General features: G+C 42.5%; 1 protein-coding gene across 1 annotated transcript in view; it reads right to left on the reverse strand.

Moving 5' to 3' along the window:
* The window catches only part of ZC3HAV1 (zinc finger CCCH-type containing, antiviral 1), a 65,257-nt gene that overhangs the window by 36,113 nt on the left and 5,746 nt on the right, over positions 1-23,398 (reverse strand). The window contains exons 2-3 of the mRNA XM_029233142.1: positions 7,310-7,445; positions 2,003-2,255 (exon numbers count right to left, since the gene is read on the reverse strand). Of these exons, the coding sequence (XP_029088975.1) occupies positions 2,003-2,255; positions 7,310-7,445 (389 nt within the window). The remainder of the gene's footprint in view (positions 1-2,002; positions 2,256-7,309; positions 7,446-23,398) is intronic.

Here is a 23,398-nt window from a genome sequence, read left to right on the forward strand (position 1 = left end):
CAGACATTTCTCCAAAGAAGATACACAGAGTGCCAACAAACACATGAAAGCATGCTCAACATCATTAATCATTAGAGAAATGCAAATCAAAACTACAATGAGATATCATCTCACACCGGTCAGAATGGCCATCATCAAAAAATCTAGAAACAATAAATGCTGGAGAGGGTGTGGAGAAAAGGGAACACTCTTGCACTGCTGGTGGGAATGTGAATGGTACAGCCACTATGGAGAACAGTATGGAGGTTCCTTAAAAAACTACAAATAGAACTACCATATGACCCAGCAATCCCACTACTGGGCATATACCCTGAGAAAACCATAATTCAAAAAGAGTCATGTACCAAAATGTTCATTGCAGCTCTATTTACAATAACCAGGAGATGGAAACAACCTAAGTGTCCATCATCAGATGAATGGATAAAGAAGATGTGGCACATATATACAATGGAATATTAGCCGTAAAAGGAAACGAAATTGAGTTATTTGTAGTGAGGTGGATGGACCTAGAGTCTGTCATACAGAGTGAAGTAAGTCAGAAAGAGAAAGACAAATACCGTAAGCTAACACATATATATGTAATACAAGAAAAAAAAATGTCATGAAGAACCTAGGGGTAAGACAGGAATAAAGACACAGACCTACTAGAGAATGGACTTGAGGGTATGGGGAGCGGGAAGGGTAAGCTGTGACAAAGCGAGAGACTGGCATGGACATATATACACTACCAAAGGTAAAATAGATAGCTAGTGGGAAGCAGCCGCATAGCACAGGGAGATCAACTCGGTGCTTTGTGACCACCTAGAGGGGTGGGATAGGGAGGGTGGGAGGGAGGGAGACGAAAGAGGGAAGAGATATGGGAACATATGTATATGTATAACTGATTCACTTTGTTATAAAGCAGAAACTAACACACCACTGCAAAGCAATTATACTCCAATAAAGATGTAAAAAAAAAAAAAGAAAAAGAATCCACCTGCCAAAGCAGGGGACACGGGTTCGAGCCCTGGTCCACAAGGATCCCACATGCCATGGAGCAAGTAAGCCCGTGTGCCACCACTACTGAGCCTGCACTATAGAGCCCATGAGCCACAACTACTGAGCCCACGTGCCTAGAGCCCGTGCTCTGCAACAAGAGAAGCCATCGCAATGAGGAGCCCGCACACTGCAACGAAGAGTAGACCCCCTCGCCGCAACTAGAGAAAGCCCACGCGCAGCAGTGAAGACCCAACGCAGCCAAATAAATAATTTTTAAAAATAGTCACTTAAAATTTCCAAGCCTCAGTTTCCTTATCCATTAAGTGAGGCCAATAATACACCTGCTTCGCTTCACAGTTTTGCTGTGAGGAACAGTGATGAGATATTTTAGGTGAAAGTCCCTTGTAAATGATAAAGCATTTCTCAAATATTAAAAGATTCTCTCACAGAATTTTAGTTATATATTCTACTTGCTTCATAAAATACATCTCCTCTATATCTGCTTAATAAAGATATTAAAAAACGCAAGTGTTAATTCCATTAAACAACATCAAAATGTTTAAGAAATTGTACTGATCACTTCACTGATCATAATAGGATGGCTATTATCCAGAAAAAAACAGAAAGTAACAAGTGCTGGTGAGGAGGGGGAGAAATTGAGACCCTAGTGCTTTCCTGATGGGAATGTAAAATGGTGCAGCCACTGTGGAAAACGGTATGGCAGTTCCTCAAATATTTAACACTGAATTACCATGCGATCCAGCAATTCTACTTCAGGGTATATACTCAAAAGACTGAGGGCTTCCCTGGTGGCGCAGTGGTTGGGAGTCCGCCTGCCGATGCAGGGGACACGGGTTCGTGCCCCGGTCCGGGAAGATCCCACATGCCGCGGAGCGGCTGGGCCCGTGAGCCATGGCCGCTGAGCCTGCGCGTCTGGAGCCTGTGCTCCGCAACAGGAGAGGCCACAACAGTGAGAGGTCCGCGTACCGCAAAAAAAAAAAAAAAAAAAGTAGACCGCATTTACCTCTCCACCCAGAGGGTTTCTTCTGGCGGTGCCTGCTGTTGCAGATGTCCTGGATGTTCTGGACCACACGTGAGCTCAGCCCGTGCTCCCTCATGATGGCCAGCACCTTTCTGTCCATCAGGTTATGGGACCGGAAGCAGTTGGCATAACCACAGTTCCCTCGGGTAAAGTGTTCACAAACGTGGAGCCTTTCACACGGTGGCTGCTGGTTACAAATCTGTCTTCCACCCTCTCCCTTATAATTTTTGCATATCTACAGAACGAAGAAAAAATAGTTAGAGATAAAACATGTTTCTCTATGTGCCACACGTTAAGGAAAGTGTATATAAAAATTTCGGCTGTAATGACCTATATGGGAACAGAATCTAAAAAAGAGCGGATAGGGGCTTCCTTGGTGGCGCAGTGGTTCAGAGTCCACCTGCCGATGCAGGGGACATGGGTTCGTGCCCCAGTCTGGGATGATCCCACATGCCGCGGAACGGCTGGGCCCGTGGGCCATGGTCGCTGAGCCTGCGCGTCCGGAGCCTGTGCTCTGCGACGGGAGAGGCCGCAGCAGTGAGAGGCCTGCATACCGCAAAAAGATAAAAATAAAATAAAATAAAATAAAAAAGAGTGGATATATGTATACGTATAACTGATTCACTTTGTTGTACAGCAGAAACCAACACAACAGTGTAAATCAACTATACTCCGATGAAAAATAAATAAATAAATAATAAAAACGCAGCTTTTCTTACTTCCTGATAAGAAAAAAAAATCAGAAGCAAGCAGAGATATATCAAAGGAAAAAAATGCATGTGTATTCCACAATCTTTGATGAGTTCTTTTCAATCGATGACTTATTTGCAGCAGAAGAGGCCTACAAACTAACTGAAGGAAACTTGAATTTGATTAACCTCCTTTGGAAGAATCAACATAAGATGGCTAGCTACAGATAGAACCAAACAGGACCCAAAAGGAGCCCTACATTATAAAGGAACCCCAAAGAGGAAGGCCTGTCTTTGGATATCAATTCATTGTTCTATTAAAAGGACATGTGGAGGGACTTCCACGGCGGTCCAGTGTTTAAGACTCCACGCGGTTCAGTCCCTGGATGGGGAACTAAGATCCCGCATGCCGTGCAGTGCAGCCAACAAAAAGGACATGTGGGGACTTCCCTGGTGGCACAGTGGTTAAGACTCCATGCTCCCAGTGCAGGGGCCCCAGGTTCAATCCCTGGTCAGGGAACTAGATCCCGCACCATGCCACAAGTAAGAGTTAGCATGCCACAGCTAGGGAGCCAGTGTGCCGCAACTAAGGAGCCTGCGAGCCACAACTGAGAAGCCCACATGCTGCAACTAAGGAGCCCGCCTGCTGCAACTAAGACCCAGTGCAACCAAACTAATTAATTAGTTAATTAATTTTTCAAAAGAGGACATGTGGGTCTTACCTACAACTCCTGGGAGTCTAGAATCTAGTCTCAGCTAGGCAGAATGTCAGTTTCTCAAAAGATCAACTGAAGCAGATAATTTGTATATTCCTATGTAAATAGGCATACCTACATATCTAGCTCTACAGAGATGTAGTTCTTACAGAAAGGAGAGCAGAAGAAACACTGTCACTGAGGCCAGACCAGGTGATGCAGGACTAGAAGATGCTGGTTGAAGTCTGCAGCCCTGGAAGCAGCTACATGTGACCTCACATCTTGAATTACTTACTTGCTCCCAGCCTCTCTTTCCTTTGCTGTAAAGAAGGAAAATATTTGCTCTCCTCACCTAACCAAGTTGTTGAGCACATTAAATAATAAAATATGTAAATGTGTTGTGCAAAATATGAAATGTGATGCAAATGTTTGAATCATTACATGAAGAAGCTTAAAGATGAAAACGTTTATAAGTTGTTTCAATAGACTCTGAGCAAACCAGGTCAACACGGGCCACTGTGATGTATCCAAGTGGCAAAGACATGGATTCAGACTCTAACAACAATGACTTAAGCCATATAAACAACTTCTAAACCTGATGCAAACAGATATCATTGCGATAGAGCCTATGATCCAGATTCAAGACTCTAGACCAACAGTTCTCAAAGTGTAGTCCCTGCACAAGCAACATCGGCTCCAACTGGAAACTTATTAGAAATACAAGTCCCTGGGCCCTTCCCCGTACCTACAGAGTCAGAACGGCCAGAGGTAGGGCCCAGCAATCTGGGCTTGACAAACCCTCCAGGTGATTCTGACACACATTTAAAGCTTGAGAACCAGTGTTCTAGAGGCTTGAGTGAAACAAGAATAATTAGTAACTTCACAAATGATACTTTGGTTAACATTCCTAGTTCTATGCTGATGTTTAAGTAAGAATGCTCCTGCCAAAACAAATGAAATCATTTCTTCCTTTTAATAAATACATCTCAGTTACACAAGTCTCTATATAAGGACGTCAGATTTGCCTGATGCTTTTATGTTCTCGCAGGTCAAGGCAAAGTGGAAGAGTGTGAACATTTTAAGTTTTTGAGGGCAGGCAGTGTGTCTTGTCCACTGCTGCCTTCAGAAGCCTGCCCTTGTAGGAACTCCTGAGTGTTAGTTGAATGAATGCAAACCAAACAATAAGTAAAGTGAGACGCAGAAGGATGAAATGCCTTGTCCAGGACCACAGAGGTGGTTCGTGGCAGAGTCAGGACTTTGAGAGACATGGAAGGACCATCGTTGACCAACTATCCTTGGAACTAGCTGAACTCTGGCTGAGCCCCTCCTGCTAAAACCTTGAAAATATTCTGCCCTACTCACCCAAGTTAAAACACTCCTTGAGAGACTACTCTTGCCCCAAATTGTCAAATAGAGACTTATGTTATTGATGCTCTGGTCGATTTTCCACTACAGGAACCAGCGCCTCAGACCTCTGGTTCAGGAAACAGTGCAGTCTGCTAGTCTGTGATCCTACCCCTGACAAGTGGTAAATGGCAATTAAGTTATTGGCTAAAAATAAACTTCAAGCACAAGCCTTCCCACCCCACCCACTAAGCATGGGTACTGAATTCATAAAAGGGAAAGGGAACCTCAGATGACACTTCAGGCTCTCTGTGTGATAAAGGATGACAACGGCATTTTCCTACGAGGACCCCCCCAGCTCTTCTGTCAATGGGCTTTTCCGGGATCCATCAGCAACACCACCTTCTAGTAGGTTCTTCCCTAGAGAAAGGAAGAGTTGTCACTCCCCTTATTCTCCAGGGACGTGATACAGAAAGTCCTTGGTGATTCTGGAGAACAGAAGCAGACAGCAAACTTGATGAGTGACCTTTCCAAACTTCCAAGTTTAACACTAGACTAAGGTTGGACCCCATGGACACTCCTCTCAAGGGTCATAACAAGACTTCACCTGTCGTCATCCCTTCACATGAAAGGAAAAGGGCGGGGTGGGTCTGTTAGTCAACGGGACCTTTAACGAGTTGGTGTGTAAGGCGTCTCCCCATGCTGGTAGCCAGGAGGGACTGAGCTGGCACACAGGCCAAGGGCCATAGGGATCCCAAGACAAGACCTCTAAACCTAGGCTCCTGGAAACGGAGAGAGAGAGAGAGAGAGAAATCCAAGTACCTAAATGAAAGAATGCCTGCAGAAATGGCATATATAGTCCTCCTCCACTCTCTCTGTCTCTGAAGACATTTTTATAGACGGCCTTGCACTCCTATCTCTCTTGAGCTCAGTGATCAACTCAAAATCACCCCTCATGTCCTAAGGTTTCTAAGTCCTCAGGGAAACACACTGAGCTTAGAGTCAAAAGATGTTTAACCCCCCAGATATCCCTAATAGCTATCTTGTCATAAATAAAAGCACATCTGAATTTCAACCTTGCTTATCTTTAAAAATATATATATATATTTATTTATTTATTTATTTATTTATTTCCTTACTTACTTATCTATTTTTGGCTGTGTCAGGTCTTAGTTGCGGCATGCGGGCTTCTCTCTAGTTGTGGCGTGTGTGGGCTCTGTTGCCCCACAGCATGTGGGATCTTAGTTCCCCAACCAGGGATCAAACCTGAGTCCCCTGCATTGGAAGGTGGATTCTTAACCACTGGACTACCAGGGAAGTCCCCACCTTTGCTTATCTTAATCTCAGTCCCTTCCACTCATTCCACTTGAGCCTTCAATTATGTTTCTGTGCCTCTCTTTCAGTGTGAAGCTAACTTCTCTACACAAGGGTTTTTCTCAGGTCAGACACCATTCTTTAAACAGCATCCTCTGATTTTCAAGTCAATAGTCCTGTGTGGATGAGACTGTTAATTATCTGCCATTGTCCTCACCTTTCTTCTAATAATAGAAGCTTCCAAGTTTTAGCTGGACACCTAGTTACCCAGCCAGAAACTACATTTCCCAGCCTCCCTTCTACCTAAGTGTGATCATGTGATAAGTTCTGGCGAATGACATGGAGCAGATGTGCTTTTTACAATGTCCAAGTTGCATCTTTTAAAAAAGAAAGCTGCTTGCCTTTCACTTACTCCCTCTCTACATTCCTGTTGGTTAGAAAATGATGACAGTGAGAAGAATCTCCTTGTACCTGGAGGAGGAAGCCACATGTTAAAAGAGAACAGAGATTATCTACTGGTCCAAAAATAGAATGGATATATTATATATAAGATAATAAGGCTGACCTACTGGCCTGAGTCCCTGCGTGACACTGTGGAATCCAGCTGCCTGACCATCGGATACCTACCTGCCTACATCTGGGCAAGACCAAAAGTCAGTAAACTATTTCTGTAAACGATCAAATGGTAAATATTTTAGGCTTTGCAGGCCATTCAGTCTCTGTTGCAAATACTCAACTCACTCTTGCATGAGAAAGTGGCAATAGACAATATATAAATGAATGGGGGTGGCTGTGTTCCAATTAAACTACAAAAACAGGTGGCAGGTGGGATTTGGACCATGGACCATGGTTTAATGACCCCCAATCCAGACTGTCAAGTGATAGAGAAACAAAGTAATATTTTATTTGAATCACTGCACTTTGAGGTCTCTTTGTTCCAATAACTTAGCCTCAACCAATACACCCTGTCATCTTCCAAAACCCTGCCTCAAAGCCCACCTCTTCCAGGAGGTCACAGGGTTCCCTAGCAGCCTGGCGGGGGAAGCATTCCAGACTCCAATTCTTGTAAAACTTCTAATAGAAAGGAAATTGTTGGAATCTCTCAGATAACTCAGCAACAATCACCTGTTGACGGCCACCTGCAGGCCCTGGTGCTCAGTTTTCTCTGCTCCCATTCCAACACACCCACGATGCCACGCTGCCAACAGCAGTCTCCCTGCTTTTCAAACTAAGGAATTAGAACTTACCTCTGGCATAAAAAAAGGGTCATTTTGGAGAAGGAGCACGGCTAATTCCTCTTTGTTCAGTCCAGAGAGTGCATGATTTTTCAGGACCTTGAAGTTATCTTCTGAGAGAACCTCGTGAGAATATTTGCATAAATTCCTGGAAATAAATGACAATGGTCAGTGTTTCCACTTCACAGAAAGTAAAGAAAAAGCAATCATCCAGGGAACTTTCAATGAAAATCAATGCCCATATCCTTTGGTAACTAATACAGGTTGGTCCTGCTTCAAGAGTACACTTTAAAAATATAAATTGATGGGCTTCCCTGGTGGCACAGTGGTTGAGAATCCGCCTGCCGATGCAGGGGACGCGGGTTCGTGCCCCGGTCCGGGAAGATCCCACCTGCCGCCGCGGAGTGGCTGGGCCCATGAGCCATGGCCGTTGAGCCTGCGTGGCCGGAGCCTGTACTCCGCAACGGGAGAGGCCACAACCGTGAGAGGCCCGCATACTGCAAATAAATAAATAAATAAATAAATAAATTGATGAAACACCTAGATGGGAAAAGGGAATATGAGGATTATTTTCACAAATTATGCACTTGTATACTTTATTTATTTATGTATTTATTTTTGGCTGCATTGGGTCTTCGTTGATGCCCGCAGGCTCTCTCTAGTTGCGGCAAGCAGGGGCTACTCTTTGTTGCGGTGCACAGGCTTCTCATTGCAGTGGCTTCTCTTGTCGCGGAGCACAGGCTCTAGGTGCACAGGTTTCAATAGTTGTGGTGCGTGGGCTTCAGTGGTTGTGGCGTGCAGGCTCTAGAGCACAGGCTCAGTAATGTGGCACATGGGCTTAGTTGCTCCGCGGCATGTGGGATCTTCCCCAGCCAGGGCTTGAACCTGTGTCCCCTGCATTGGCAGGTGTATTCCCAACCACTGTGCCACCAGGGAAGCCCCACACATGTATACTTTAAATTATTGCAATACTTCTTCAAATAATGTCTCCTCTAGTATACATTAATAATGTAGGACGAGGAAAAAATGGCGAAGAAACTGATACAAATTTAGTGGAAATGACTGCCCATTGAGAGACAAAGAATAATTAGGATAATACATCTATGGATTGACAATAAAATCAATGTGAAAAGAGAATTCCATTGAACAAACTAAATTAGATGAAATTGTTCCTTGCTTTCTCTCTTCTATGCCTTACTTACCAATGTATACCTATATGATTTGTGACTACAAAGGAATAGAACAAGCTCATAATTGTACATTTCAAACAACTCTACAAAGAAAGAGATAAAAATCCTCTTCACTTTAAGACTGATGATTTAGGTCTGATAGTACTTTCTATGATGATGGAATTGTTCTATAATCTGAGCTTCCTAAAATGTAAGCCATACATTACTAATGAACACTTGAAATATAGGTATAAGACTTAAGAAACTAAATTTTCTATTTTACTTTACTTTAATTAATTTAAATTTGAATAGCCACACATGACTAGTGGCTACCATACTGCATGGCAGAGATTTCAATCTTTGCTATTCAAAATGTGGCGGGAGAATCAGCAGCTTCACCATTATCTGGGAGCTTGGTCACAAATTTAGAATGTCAGGCCCCACCCAAGTTCTACTGAATCAAAAGCCATCTTTCAACAAGATCCCCAAATGATTTAATCACACTGAAGTCCCACAAGCACTGACTTAGACCATTGAGAAACCCAGACAGTACCGATGTTTTCATTAGACAAACATAATGTGACAGTCATCAATGTTCGGCTAACAAACTCGTTCGACTTCTTAACTTACATACGCTCCCTATAATATCGCCAACGTCCTCAGATTTATGGTTTTAACAGTTGCTAATATGATGGGATCTTAATAGTTTCTGGTTTGCTCAACCATTATCAAATTGTCAGGAGGTTAGGTAATGGCCAGATTTTCACTACATTACAACCTTTGTACAGACAACCTTTCTTCTTTTACATTATTTCTTGAGATTTATTCCTTTGAGGGTATTGCCTCAAAGGACACAATCAGTTTCCCTGCAGCTTCCGTTTCATTTTGATCTCCTACTCTCCAGAAAACATACCAGCAATCTGAGAGCATGTCTATTTCCCCGCCAGCACATTAACATAGAGTTTTATCACTTTTGCTCCTTCAGTAAGTAGGAAATAGACTTATGGGGGACTTCCCTGGTGGTCAAGCAGTTAAGACTCCCTGCTCCCAATGCAGGGGCCCCAGGTTCGATCCCTGGTCAGGGAACTAGATCCCGCATGCCACATGGTGCAGCCAAAAAAAAAAAGAAAATTAAAGAAATAGACTTATGCTTTTAATTTGCACTTTAATTATTAGCAAGACTGAAATATTCCCAAATGTAGGCTTGATGCTTGCATTTCCTCTTACTTATAGTATTTGTTCATATCTTTTAACTGTTTATCTAGTGGAGAATGAGTACTAACCTACAGATTTATAACTGTTCTTTATATTTTTTAATACTAATCTTTACCAGCCTTGTGTATTTCAAATAGTTTTGGATTTTTCCCTTTTGATCAAGAACTTATTAAGGTTGTTGTTCAACAATCTGATTGCTGTTCTATACAATCATGTCCTTCCAATTCGCCATTCGTAATTTAGCCCACTGTTTTAATACTTGAGAAATTAATTCCTCCACCATAGCTAGATAACTATACCATTTTGTTTCACCTTTAAAAGAGATATTTTCAACTTTAATTCTTTAAAATATCTGGAGCTTATTTTGACAACCAGCATCAGAGGAGGACAGAAGTGCTTTGTATCAACTTTTCTCAATAACATCTATTAAATTGGACTTTCTTACTATTTTGTTATAGAGGACTATTGTTTGTTAACTTTTTAGCAAATTTAGAACTATTGGAATCCTTATTATGTTTTTATCAATCTACGGTTCTACTTTGAATCCAATACCATACAACTAAAATGTCCTTTGCACTGTATTTTAAATATTAACAGAATAATTTATCCTATTATTGGCTTATTCCTTTTCAAAAATCTCTTTAGTGTGCTTAACTATTATTTCCTCTATAGAAATTTTATTCTGGCTTTGTCACTTTCCACAAAAGATCATACTGAGAATCTAATTTGTGTTAACGCCATACATTAGATTGGATATTACGTCATCTTAACTACATTAAATCTTCTGATTCTGGAACAGAAAATATCTCTCCATTTATTCAAGTCTTATTCTATTTTTCTTACTGAGAATTAAAATCTTTCTTTTAATAGTTCTCTCATTCCCCAAATATTAAACATGAATCAGTTGCCACTATTATGTTTTAGTTGTTTGTGACTAGTAAACAGAAATGCGAATGACTGCCAAATTATCTTATTGAAATTGACAATGATTTTTTAAATGTAAACATCTACATAAAAGTTATTCTCTAAGAACTAATCTTTAAAAGCCACTATTCAAATAGTGACTTTTAATAGTCCCACACTATTCATGCTGTCTGCGTGTAAGGCATTTCTGAAGCATTCTAGAATTGCCTTGTTATCTAGCCGTGGAACCTCATGAGAAAAATCAGAATCAACAACCATGGCAGCCACTGCCCAAGCCCTTAAAACCCAGCCAGCCCTCCCCACGCACCCTGGTTCATGCACAATTCAAGGGCAGTCGGTCAGGCTCTGGCAACAGCCTGTATCTCAGCCGTTTTCTCAGGCGTGCTCTCTCCTGGCTTTCTCTACCAGGAGTTCTGGCTTCTAGTGTGTGTCTGGCACTCCTTGATAAAGCTGACCTCAGCTCTCCACTTGCTCTGGGGGTCTGTGCTTTCAGATAACTGCTCCCCAGCAGCCACCACGACCCAGAGCCCTCAGCAGCTGGGCTGGGACTCCACCTTATCACTCCTCCAACCACCACGGGAGGGGCGATCTGTGAAGAGACTCTACAGCAGGAAGGGGACCAGCCTCCTACCCAAAGCAGGAAATCCCTCCATTAGAGCTTTACCAGATACCTGCAAGCTTCATTACCTCACAAGGCATCTCACTCCACCGGGTACTGACGTTAAGGATCCTCTTGATATGGAACAGGAAATGACCTTGTTGAAACACCCTGCTGCTAGGCAGGTCCTACCCTCTGGCTCAGAGATATCTGACAACTGGGAGGAATTAAGAACCTTTCTTCCCTTTGAGCTCCAGTCCAAGACATTGTGATCACAGAGCCAAGGCTATGGTACCTCTCCTGTGGCCAGATTAGGGTCACAGATGAGGACCCAGTCCCTCTCCAGGTCCCAGCAAGATACAGCGTCGGTCATATCTGTCCTGTGCCTGCTCTGTCCTAGCCAAGGAGCAGTGGGGCACTTCCAAGGTCCTGGAAGTCAACATTTCCTCTAAATAACTGAAGGCAGCCAGACAAGTCTAATAAGAACCCCTCTGCCTGGAGCCCTGAGTGTCCAGGCTTTGCCAACCTCACCCAAGAGACTCATGCCTGTAGGAAGAGCCCTCCCAGCACACGCTGCACTGGCTGGGTCCCTGACGTTGCCCGTCTGAGGGCCCAGATCGCTTTTCATTTCTCATCTCCATCCTCAGGCAAACTGCCCGTTCCTCTAGATTCCATAATACTCACCTTGAACTCAGCATGTCATATCTAGCCTTGAGTTCTGACCTGCAGCCCTGTCCCTCGGAGGCCCTGCTCAGTTTTCCCACATTCCCTAGACTTTTCCAAACTTGTGAGAGGCTTTATCTCCACCCTGATTTCAACATAGTGTTCAGGGCGGGGCAGTCTGTGCTCACCTATTTGGGGAGTGAGACCAGAAGCACAGACACTAACATTTATTACATAGTTACTAAGTGACAGGAACATGCATCTGTTATTTATAACCTACGAGGAAACAGTTTGCTTTTTACTTTGGGAAACTGAGGCTGGGTAAAATGAGAAATCAAAGGTGACTCAAATAAGAGGAAGAGCTGATAATTGAACCCAGATCTCAAAAAGCAAATAAAAACATCATCTGGAAAAATGAACAAAAACAGACATGTCTGAAATTTTTCCAAACCAGAAAAAAAAAAAAAATGCCATTCTGGATTATTCAAACTACTGTTCCCTAGCACTAAGTAGAAAATTGAGAGTAGGGTATGAGGAGAGACAGTGCATATAAATCACATATGCCGTGTAGAAGGGACACAATAAATGATAGAAACTGTTGCTTAGGGACTTCCCTGGTGGTTCAAGGGTTAAGACTCCATGCTTCCCCCACTACTGGGCATATACCCTGAGAAAACCAAAATTCAAAAAGAGTCATGTACCAAAATGTTCATTGCAGCTCTATTTACAATAACCCGGAGATGGAAACAACCTAAGTGCCCATCATCGGATGAATGGATAAAGAAGATGTGGCACATATATACAATGGAATATTACTCAGCTATAAAAAGAAACGAAATTGAGCTATTTGTAATGAGGTGGATAGACCTAGAGTCTGTCATACAGAGTAAAGTAAGTCAGAAAGAGAAAGACAAATACCGTATGCTAACACATATATATGGAATTTAAGAAAAAAAAATGTCATGAAGAACATAGGGGTAAGACAGGAATAAAGACACAGACCTACTGGAGAACGGACTTGAGGATATGGGGAGGGGGAAGGGTGAGCTGTGACAAAGCGAGAGACTGTCATGGACATATATACACTACCAAACGTAAGGTAGATAGCTAGTGGGAAGCAGCCGCATAGCACAGGGAGATCAGCTCGGTGCTTTGTGACCACCTGGAGGGGTGGGATAGGGAGGGTGGGAGGGAGGGAGATGCAAGAGGGAAGAGATATGGGAACATATGTATATGTATAACAGATTCACTTTGTTATAAAGCAGAAACTAACACACCATTGTAAAGCAATTATACCCCAATAAAGGTGTTAAAAAAGAAAAAGACTTCATGTTTCCACTGCAAGGGCGCGGGTTTGATCCCTGATTGGGGAACTAAGATCCTGCATGCCGCATGGCGAGGCCAAAAAAAGAAAAGAAACGGTTTCTTATGATTGGCATTGCGGAGGCAGCAGCACTCATTATGGTCAGGGCTGGATGGAGATCATGTTCAGGTTTAAGATGCAGAAGCTTCCTTCTCACTTTCTTCTGATCACTCTGTCCCAGCTCCAGGTCCCTAATATTCGCCAGGAGGATTTAGCCAGGAAATAGTGTGAAAGTCTCCCAAGGCCTCTTGGGAGTTCTCAAAGCCAGTGGTTCTCAAAGTGAGGTCCCCTGATCAGCATCACCTAGGAGGTTGTCAGAAATACAAATTCTCAGGCCCCATCCCAGACTTGCTGGGTGAGTCTCAACCTTCTAGCTCACATCAGAATCATCTAGAGGGTTTGTCAGAACACAGATTGCTGGGGCCCACCCCCAGAGTTTCTGATCAGCAGGTCTTGGGGTGAGGGCTGAGAATGTGCATTTCTAACAAGCTCCCACGTGATGCTGATGCTGCTAGCCCAATGAGCACACTTGGAGCAAGGATGCTCAAGGCTACCTTCTCCAACAGAGAATAATGGGCTCGGCAGAAGGTTGATTCACAGCCACAGGGACTCCCCACCTCCCAGCACGGGAAAGAGCTTGCCCACAAACCATTATGAACTGCCCAGGGGAAAACAAGTGTTTGCAGAATGCTGCTTGCACTTGGAGCAGATAAACTTAAAACAGCATGAGCTGGGATAAGAGGTGACAACTTTTTAAAAAAGAGCAAAGATGGCCTTGGAAGAGGCAGGAATGTCTCTCAGGAATCTCAAGCCAAAAGCCTAAAAACAAATGACTTTTTCACTCTTCTCTTCCAGTCACAGAACAAAATGTTACTTTAACCCTGGCAATAAATGCTCCCCCAATCACAGATGAAGTCTAGCCTGCAGAGTGGTTCTCATCCCTGGTTACACATGATAATCAACCGGGGAGTGCTTAGAAATACCTAAGCCTGGGCCACACGCTCGGAGACTGATTTAATTTGACAGGATGTGAGACCCCAGATGATTCCCATGTGCAGTCCAGGCTGGGATTGCTGGCCGGGCCTGTCAGATGAAATTCTAAGCTAGGTTCCTGAACTAGATACTCACACGTGTGAACTCTAGCACTTCACGAGTCAGCAAACATAGGGCCAACCCTGGGCTCCACAATCAGACCAGAGGGAAAAAGATAACCTTAAGGAAAGTCTTGTTTTTTCACAGTCATTTGTATCAAAATACCCCTTCTCTTCTCCTACTCACCTGCTCGGTTCCCCAACACCTCGTGTGGGAGGGTGGACAAAATCAAAGAGCTAGTCAATTTGTACAGAAGACAGGAAATAGCTCATCATGATTCAAGCCAGGCAAAAAAGAAACCAGGATGTGTGAAAGGTAAAATCTAGAGAACACTCATCTAAAGAATAAAACGTCACCAATCAAAACCAACCCTGAAAAGTATTAGTCATGAGACTCCTATCGTCTATATGTTTGTACTTCTGACGTTCGAGATTAAGTTGCCAGTTACTAGAGGCAGGGATGGTTCACTGAATCTGGAACCCCTAGTCAGATGGGGGAGAACCAGAGGAGACCAGCAGAGGGCACAGCAACAGGGTAAGGAACAATGTCTAGGAAGAGAAAGGGTGAAGCCGAAGAAATCGACCTGCTTCAACCACAACTGTATTACCCAGAACACATTATGCGCGAAGACGACGCCCCCTGACTGCTGATCGTGATTAGCCCCAGGTGCAGATGGCCGAGGGCCCCGGCCAGGCGAGGGGAATGCAGCTGGTAGGCTGCAAGACTCTGGGCTGCAGGGAGCAACAAGAGGGGACCAGGCCCGCTGAGGATGGGAGAGGTGGGGGGGCCGAGGAACTGATTGTAACCTATAACTGTACCAAGAGTAAGGCAAACAATGCAGGTGCCACAATATTGTAGACAATCTCCCCAGTTTGACTTATTTCTCTGGTCCTTTTAATCAGTGGTTCTCAAACTCTGCTGCCCATTAGAACTACCTGGGGACTTTTTTAAAACCCTGATGCCCAAGTCATACCCTATACCAATTAAATCAGAATGTCCAGGGGTAGGAGTTGGGCATCAGTATTTTTAAAAGATTCCTCAAGTGATTCCAGTGTGCAGCAAAAGTTTGGGACCATGGCCCTAAGTCCACATCAGGACTGAGAAAAAGCACAGGAAATGAAGAGAGTGAAGGGCAGGAGATGCCGCAGGATATGCGGGATCTTAGCTCCGCGACTAGGGATCGAACCCCTGCCTCCTCTATTGGAAGCATGGAGTCCTAACCACTGGACCGCCAGGGAATTCCCACCAAAATCTTGATTAGAGACAGTAGGTCACACAAGGCTCCTCTCCTTGAACACGCCTCTTCTCCCTCTGCCACACTTCCCAACATAAATCCCTTTGGAAGTTAAGAAGAATATTAAACTAGGGAGAAAGATGAATTAACTGGTTAATGGTGTTTGAGGATTCTTTCAGTGAGAAAGGGGCAGAAGCTTCTAGAATAGCCTTCTTTTGGTGACACAATAAATATTTGTTGACGTAGTGGGTAGAATGTCTGAGGTTTCCTGGATGTCTTGTGGTTCTATCATATAAGAGTAAGAGACATGTCACCCTAACCTTGGAGGAATGCAACACTTTTTTCATTTGCTCACTCAGCACCAAAGAATGCGTTTCTCTTTGACTCCCTCAAACTCTAAAGCCACATAAAACTTGCATTTGCAATCTTCCAGGAAGTGCATCTGCAGATGCACTTGTTTCTGAAAGTGTGGTTCCTGAACCCCTGCAAGAGAATCCTTAGGGTGATGGTTAAACACAAATTCCAAGGCCTCCATTCATCCCTTCTGAACCAGAATTTCTGTTGTGTGATTAGGAATCCACATTTTAATAAGCTCTCCCCAAGCGATTCAGATATACATCAAAGCCTGAGAAGTACTGCTCCAAAGCTGGGTACCTACTATACCACAGGGGCAACCCAAAATCGACCCATCAAGGTGTGGGAAAAAAAATGTTATAACTCTTTATATTTATTTTGTATCTAAGAGTAAAAAATTATTGCCTGGGCTGAAAGAGGTGAAGGATTAGGGAGGATTAATTGGTTAATTTAGAAGGGGCATAAGAGAACCTTTAGACTGATGAAAATTTTCTGTATCTTGATCATGATGATGGTTACATGGGTATATCCATTTGTTACGAGTCTTCAAAGACTCTTCAAACTGTACGCTTTAAATGGGTATATTTTATTGTATGTAAATCATACCTCAAAAGTTGATTTTAAAGTTCTTTTAAAAGGTAACAAATTAATAAATATTTAATACACAAAGTAAGAGTTATACATCATATGGTTTTTAAATAAATAGATACATAATAGGAGTACATGCTGAAAATGTTCTCTAATGACAGGGGTGAGGCATCAAAATGTTTGGAAACTACTTCCCCAGATGACCTCTCTTAACTTGAAGCTCTGAATTGGTCTAAAACATTCTTTTTTTTTTTTTTTTTTCTGGCCACCAGGCATGCGGGATGGAACCCATGCTCCCTGCAGTGGAAGTGTGGAGTCTTAACCACTGGACCGCCAGGGAAGTCGCTGGTCTGTAATATCTTAAAATCTCTTCTTAGTGGGGAAGCATTAAAAGCTCATGAATTAGGTCTCCACTTTCTTCTCTCAAACTGAGTCTAACTCTCGTGCCCCAATTTGGTTAAACTGATTTCTCAATGGACTTGAAATCCTAGGTTCTTCTAGATTCTTTTACTCCTTTTCCACCACCATCTTGGGGCCTTTGTCAATTCCAAAGTAGCCTGTAGGTAAAGATCACAGACACCAGTTTGGAAATAAATGGGATCAGGTGCAGTAATCAAATCAGAAACTTTTTATGGATGGAAAACGAATCTATACTTATTTTAAATCTCTAATTCTGCCATCTCCACATTATGTAAAAAGTAGAAAATATTTTATCAGATGCCTATTTGTCACTTATTTAAGATTGTTTATCATGATTCACAGTATCACTTATTAAGTTGCTTAGTTTAATTTTTGCAGAAGGCTGCAGAAATTGAAAGTCAAATTTGATCAAATTCAAATAAATATGAAGCAAATCTGAAAGGAGAGCAAAACTTCCCAAATGATTCTTATGGGGCACACACCCCTTCGTGCTGTGACATCACAGAAAGCAGCCTGTCTCTAAGGGCATCAGCCTGACAAGGAGACTCCATGGACACAGCACGATCAGGAACAAAGGAGACGTCCAAGAAGACTCCTCCTGGGTAAATACACCCCCTCAAATGACAAGCAACATGCAAGAGTAAAAGGCAAACCTTGAACACATCTGCTAAGTGAAAGAAGCCAAACACAACGGGACAAATACTGGATGATTCCATTTAGAGGGAACATCGAGAATAGGCAAATCCATGCAGACAGAAAGAAGACTAGAGGTTGCCGGGGGCTGGGTAGAAGGAATAATGCGGAGTGCCTGTGGATGGGTGTGGGGCCTCTTTCGGGGATGATGAAAATGTTCTGGAACAAGACAGTGGTGATGGTTGCACAGCATCATGAATGTACTTATTGCCATCGAACTGTACACTTTATGATAAAAAATTAAATAAGGCAATTATAGACAAAAATAGAGTGCTAAGAGGACAGAAAAAGAAAAATGCAAACAGAAGCAACAAGTCAGAATTAGACACCACATGAGACTAACTTGAAAAACAAGCACTGGGAACTCCCTGGCGGTCCAGTGGTTAGGACTCTGCACTTTCACTGCCAAGGGCCTGGGTTCGATCCCTGGTTGGGGAAATAAGATTCCACAAGCTGCCCGGCACAGCCAAAAGTAAATAAATAAATAAAACAAGCATTATGCCTGCAGCAGTTTTTTTTGGATCTGTCTCCTAAAGTAAAGGAAATGAAAGCAGAAATAAACAAATGGGACCTAATTAAACTTAAAAGCTTTTGAACAGCAAAGGAAACCATCAACAAAAGGAAAAGACACCTACTGCATGGGAGAAAATATTTGCAAATGATATGACCAATAAGGAATTAATATCCAACATATATAAACAGCTCATACAACTCAACATCAAAAAAAAAAAAACAACCAAACAACTCAATAAAAAAATGGGCAGAACTGAATAGACATGTTTCCAAAGAGGAAATGCAGATGGCCAATAGGCACATGAAAAGATGTTGAACATCGCTAATCATCAGAGAAATGCAAATCAAAACCACAATGAGGGCTTCCCTGGTGGTGCAGTGGTTGAGAGTCTGCGCCGATGCAGGGGACACGGGTTCATGCCCCGGTCCGGGAAGATCCCACATGCCGCGGAGCGGCTGGGCCCGTGAGCCATGGCCGCTGAGCCTGCGCGTCCGGAGCCTGTGCTCTGCAACGGGAGAGGCCACAACAGTGAGAGGCCCACGTACCGCAAAAAAAAAAAAAAAAAACCCACAATGAGATATCACCTCACACCTGTCAGAATGGTTTTCAAAAAGAACACAAATAACAAATGTTGGTGTCGAAGTGGAGAAAATGGAACCCTCATACACTGTTAGTGAGAATGTACATTGGTACAGCCACTGTGGAAAACAGTATGGAGGTCTCTCAAAAAACTAAAAATAAAACTACCACATGATCCAACAATTCTACTACTGGGTATATATCTGACAAAAACAAAAACACTAATTTGAAAAGATACATGCACCCCAACGTTCACAGCAGCATTATTTACAATCGCCAAGATATGGAAGCAACCGAAGTGTCCATCAACAGATAAATGGGTAAAGAAGATGTAGAATATATACACAATAGAATACTACTCAGCAATAAAAACGAATGAAATCTTGCCATTTGCAGCAACCTAGATGGGCTTGGAGGGCATTATGCTAAGTGAAATAAGTCAGACGGAAAAGACAAATACTCTATTATATCACTTATATGTGGAGTCTAAAAAATACAACGAACTAGTGAATATAACAAAAAAGAAACAAACTCACAGGTACAGAGAACCAATGGTTGCCATTGGTCGGGGGGAGAATACAGAGGTGGGGGAGTGGGAGGTACAAACTATTGGGTGTAAGACAGGCTCACGGATGTATTGTACAACACAGGGAACACAGCTAATATTTTGTAGTAACGATAAATGGAAAATAACTTTAAAAATTGCATATAAAAACTATTTTTTAAACTTTAAACAAGCGTCATGACTTAAAAGGGCCAGAGACGGAGAATATATAAAGAATTGAAACCACAGTGAGGGACTTCCCTGGTGGTCCAGTGGTTAAGACCCTGCGCTTCCACTGCAGGGAGCGCGGGTTCGATCCCTGGTCTGGGAATTAAGATCCCACGTGCCTCACAGCATGGCCAAAATAAATAAATAAATAAAAACACAATGAGGCACAATTTCACATTCCTTATATTGGCACAATTTGTAAAAGGCTGATGACATCAATTGGCAAGGATACAAAACATGGGAATGCTCATAATTTTCTGGTGGGAGTAAAACTTGGTATACAAACCTGGAAAACAATTTGGTATTGTCTCCTAAAGCTTAAATCTGGGAATTCTGGTACTAGATACCTAGGTAACTTTTGCACGTTTACACAAGGAAAGACGTACCAAAATACTACAGTTTGTAATAGCAAAAAAACTGAAAACAATCTATATTTTAATAACAAGAAAATTGATATATAAATTGCATACGTTTGTACAAAAGAAAGCTATTGTTTATAAAAGAAAGAACTAGAGCAGTCCCTCTCCTAAAATTTGTGGGGTTTGAGGCATGATAAAATGGAGGCCCATGCACCAAATATCTAAACACTTCAAAGTAATTAGTCAAGCTAAGAAATGGTTCAATAAAATATGTTCTAATATATATATAGATATACATATATATATATGTATGTATGTATGTACGTATATATGTATTCTCTCTTCCTATCTTGACAAACATACTTTCATAATGACCCGGAAGGCCAAGTTTGAATTAGAATGCTCAGACTCCTTTGAGCTCTATGAATAGGATGTAGTAAAATGAAGAAAGAAAGCCCCTGGGACATCCCTGGTGTTCCAGCAGTTGAGACTCCGTGCTTCCACTGCAGGGGGTGCGGGTTTGATACCTGGTCTGGAACTAAGATCCCGCATGCTGTGTGGTGCAGCCAAAAAGTTAAAAAAAAAAAAAAAGATGAGGAAAGAAAGACAGCCCCCGTTCCCAACTCCAGCCCACCTCTTCTCTTCTCCCCCTCAGGCTCTGTCCCACATTGCCAGCACCATCATACAGAGGCAATGAACATGCCAGCCTGTACGTCCAAATTCCTTCCACGCGTAGGAAGACCCAGGGAAGAAGCCCACTCAGGCCCTGGAAGTAGGCTTGGGAATTCTAGGGTCCTGGGAACCCAGAGCATAGTCTAGAACAGGGGTAGGGGCCACAGACGGAGGCCACTGGTTCTAAATGAGCACAATTCCTTAACCCCAGACTCCTCAATAAGTGAGTAGCTATACAGTTGGGCTGGAATAGGACCTGTAAAGCAGAGGGCGCAGGGCAGAAGTCCATCTTGCCCAGGCCTCAAGGTGGTACAGAAACAGGGTTTTGTATATCAGAGGTGAGTCTCAGAAACATTATGCTGTGCAAACAAGAGCAAAATAAAGCAAGTATTTGCATACCTAGTATTGATGTAATTTATAGGCTTGAAAACAGGCAAAATAATCCCAAATGTTGCTTAGAAATAAACACATGGGGACTTCCCTGGTGGCGCAGTGGTTAAGAATCCACCTGCCAATGCAGGGGACGTGGGTTCAATCCCTGGTCCGGGAAGATCCCACATGCCACAGAGCAACTAAGCCCGTGCGCCACAACTACTGAGCCTGCGCTCTACAGCCCACACACCGCAACTACTGAGCCTGCATGCCACAACTACTTAAGCCTAGAGCCCATGCTCCACAACAAGAGAAGCCACCACAATGAGAAGCCCACGCACCGCAACGAAGAGTAGCCCCCACTCGCCACAGCTAGAGAAAGCCAGCGCGCAGCAAGAAAGACCCAATGCAGACAAAAATAAATAAATAAAATTTATAAAATAAAAATAAAAGAAATAAACACATGTGTAGGGACTTCCCTGGTGGTCCAATGGTTAAGACGCCGTGCTCCCAATGCAGGGGGTGTGGGTTGAATCCCTGGTCAGGGAACTAGATCCTGCATGTCACAACTAAAAGAGCCTGCATGCTGCAACTAAAGAGCCCACATGCCACAACTAAAAGATCCTGCATGCCTCAACTAAATATCCCACATGCTACAACTAAAGATCCTGCATGCTGCGACCAAAAAAAAGACCCCACATGCCACAACGAAAATCCCTCACGCAGCAACAAAGATCCCGTGTGCCACAACTAAGACCCAGCACAGCCAAATAAATAAATGTTTTTAAAAATAAAATTAAAATTATAAAAGAAATAAACACATGTAGAAACATAATAAATGTGTGGGAAAAATAAATATCGAATGCAAAAGTGTTGTGGGATTGTAAATTGGTATGCCTATTATGGAAAACAATATGGAGTTCCTCAAAACATTAAAAATAGAACACCATATGATCCAGCAATCCCACTTCTGGGTATATATCCAAAGGAAATGAAACCAGTATCTCAAAGAAATATTTGCACTCCCAAGTTCAATGTAGCATTATTCACAATAGCCAAGATATGGAAACAACCTAAGTGTCCATCCACAGATGAATGGATAAAGAAAATGTGGTTTATATGTATAAGATGAAATATTATTCAACCATGAAAAGAAGGAAATTCTGCCATTTGTGAAATGCTTGAACCTAAAAGACATGATGCTAAGTGAAATAAGACAGACACAGAAAGATAAAACAAAACAAAACAAAAACCTGCATGATCTCACTTATACATGGAATCTAAGAAAGTCAAACACGTAGAAAAGGAGAATAGAATGGTAGTTGCCAGGGATCTGGGTGGGGGAGGGGGGAATGTTGGTCAAAGGGTACAAACTTCCAGTTATAAGATGAATAAGTTCTGGAGATCTAAGGTACAGCATGGTGACCATAGTTGATAATAAATATTGTATACCTGAAGTTTGCTAAGGGCGTTGATATTAAGTGTTCTAATCATCAGGGACTTCCCTGGTGGCGCAGTGGTTAAGAATCCACCTGCCAATGCAGGGGATGTGAGTTCGATCCCTGGCCCGGGAAGATCCCACATGCCGCAGAGCAACTAAGCCCATGCTCTACAACTACAAAGCCTGCACTCTAGAGCCTACAAGCCCCAACTACTGAGCCCATGTGCCACAACTACTGAAGCCCGCGCACCTAGAGCCCATGTTCCGCAACAAGAGAAGTCACCGCAGTGAGAAGCCCGCGCACCACAATGAAGAATAGCCCCCGCTTGCTGCAACTAGAGAAAGCCTGCACGCAACAAAGACCCAACACATCCAAAAATAAATATATAAATTTATTTATTTATTTTAAAAAAAGTGTTCTCACCGTCCAAAAAATGGGAGTAAATAGAGGAGGTGATAAATGGGTTAATCAGTTGATTGAGGGAGTCACTTCACAATGTATACATATAACAAACGATCACACTGTACACCTTAAATATAAACAGTGTTTATGAGTCAACTGTATCTAAAGCTGGTATGTGAATCTCTAGTTATCACCTCTAAAATGGGGGAGATGATCAAAGGTGAGATTTCAGGGGGTTTTAACTGTGTAATATTTTATTTCTGAAGCTGATTTGTGGGTACACAGATATTCACTGTATGTTTTATACATTCTCGTAAGACTTAAATATCACGTAATAAAAACTTTAATGAGAAAATTCTTTTAAAATAAAAAAATAAGATACCATTGTATACCCTTCAGATCGGCATAAATCAAAAAAATCTGATAATACTAAGTGCTAGTTGGCTATAAAATGGGGAAACTGAGACATCAAACATGAAAATGTAAATGGGTACAACCACTTTTACTACACTGATTTGTCAGAATCCCGAAAAGTTGAAGTGGTGCAAGAATTGAACCCAGCAATTCCATTTCCTAATGATCTACCTTGGAGAAGCACTTGCCATGAGCACCAAGAGAATGTATAGTCTTGGCAGCATGCTTTTTTGTAGCAAAAAATTAGAAATATTCTAAATGC

This window comes from Monodon monoceros, unplaced genomic scaffold, assembly GCF_005190385.1.
Source record: "Monodon monoceros isolate NGI ecotype Baffin Bay Population unplaced genomic scaffold, NGI_Narwhal_1 Super_Scaffold_2, whole genome shotgun sequence".
Lineage (NCBI taxonomy): Eukaryota > Metazoa > Chordata > Mammalia > Artiodactyla > Monodontidae > Monodon > Monodon monoceros.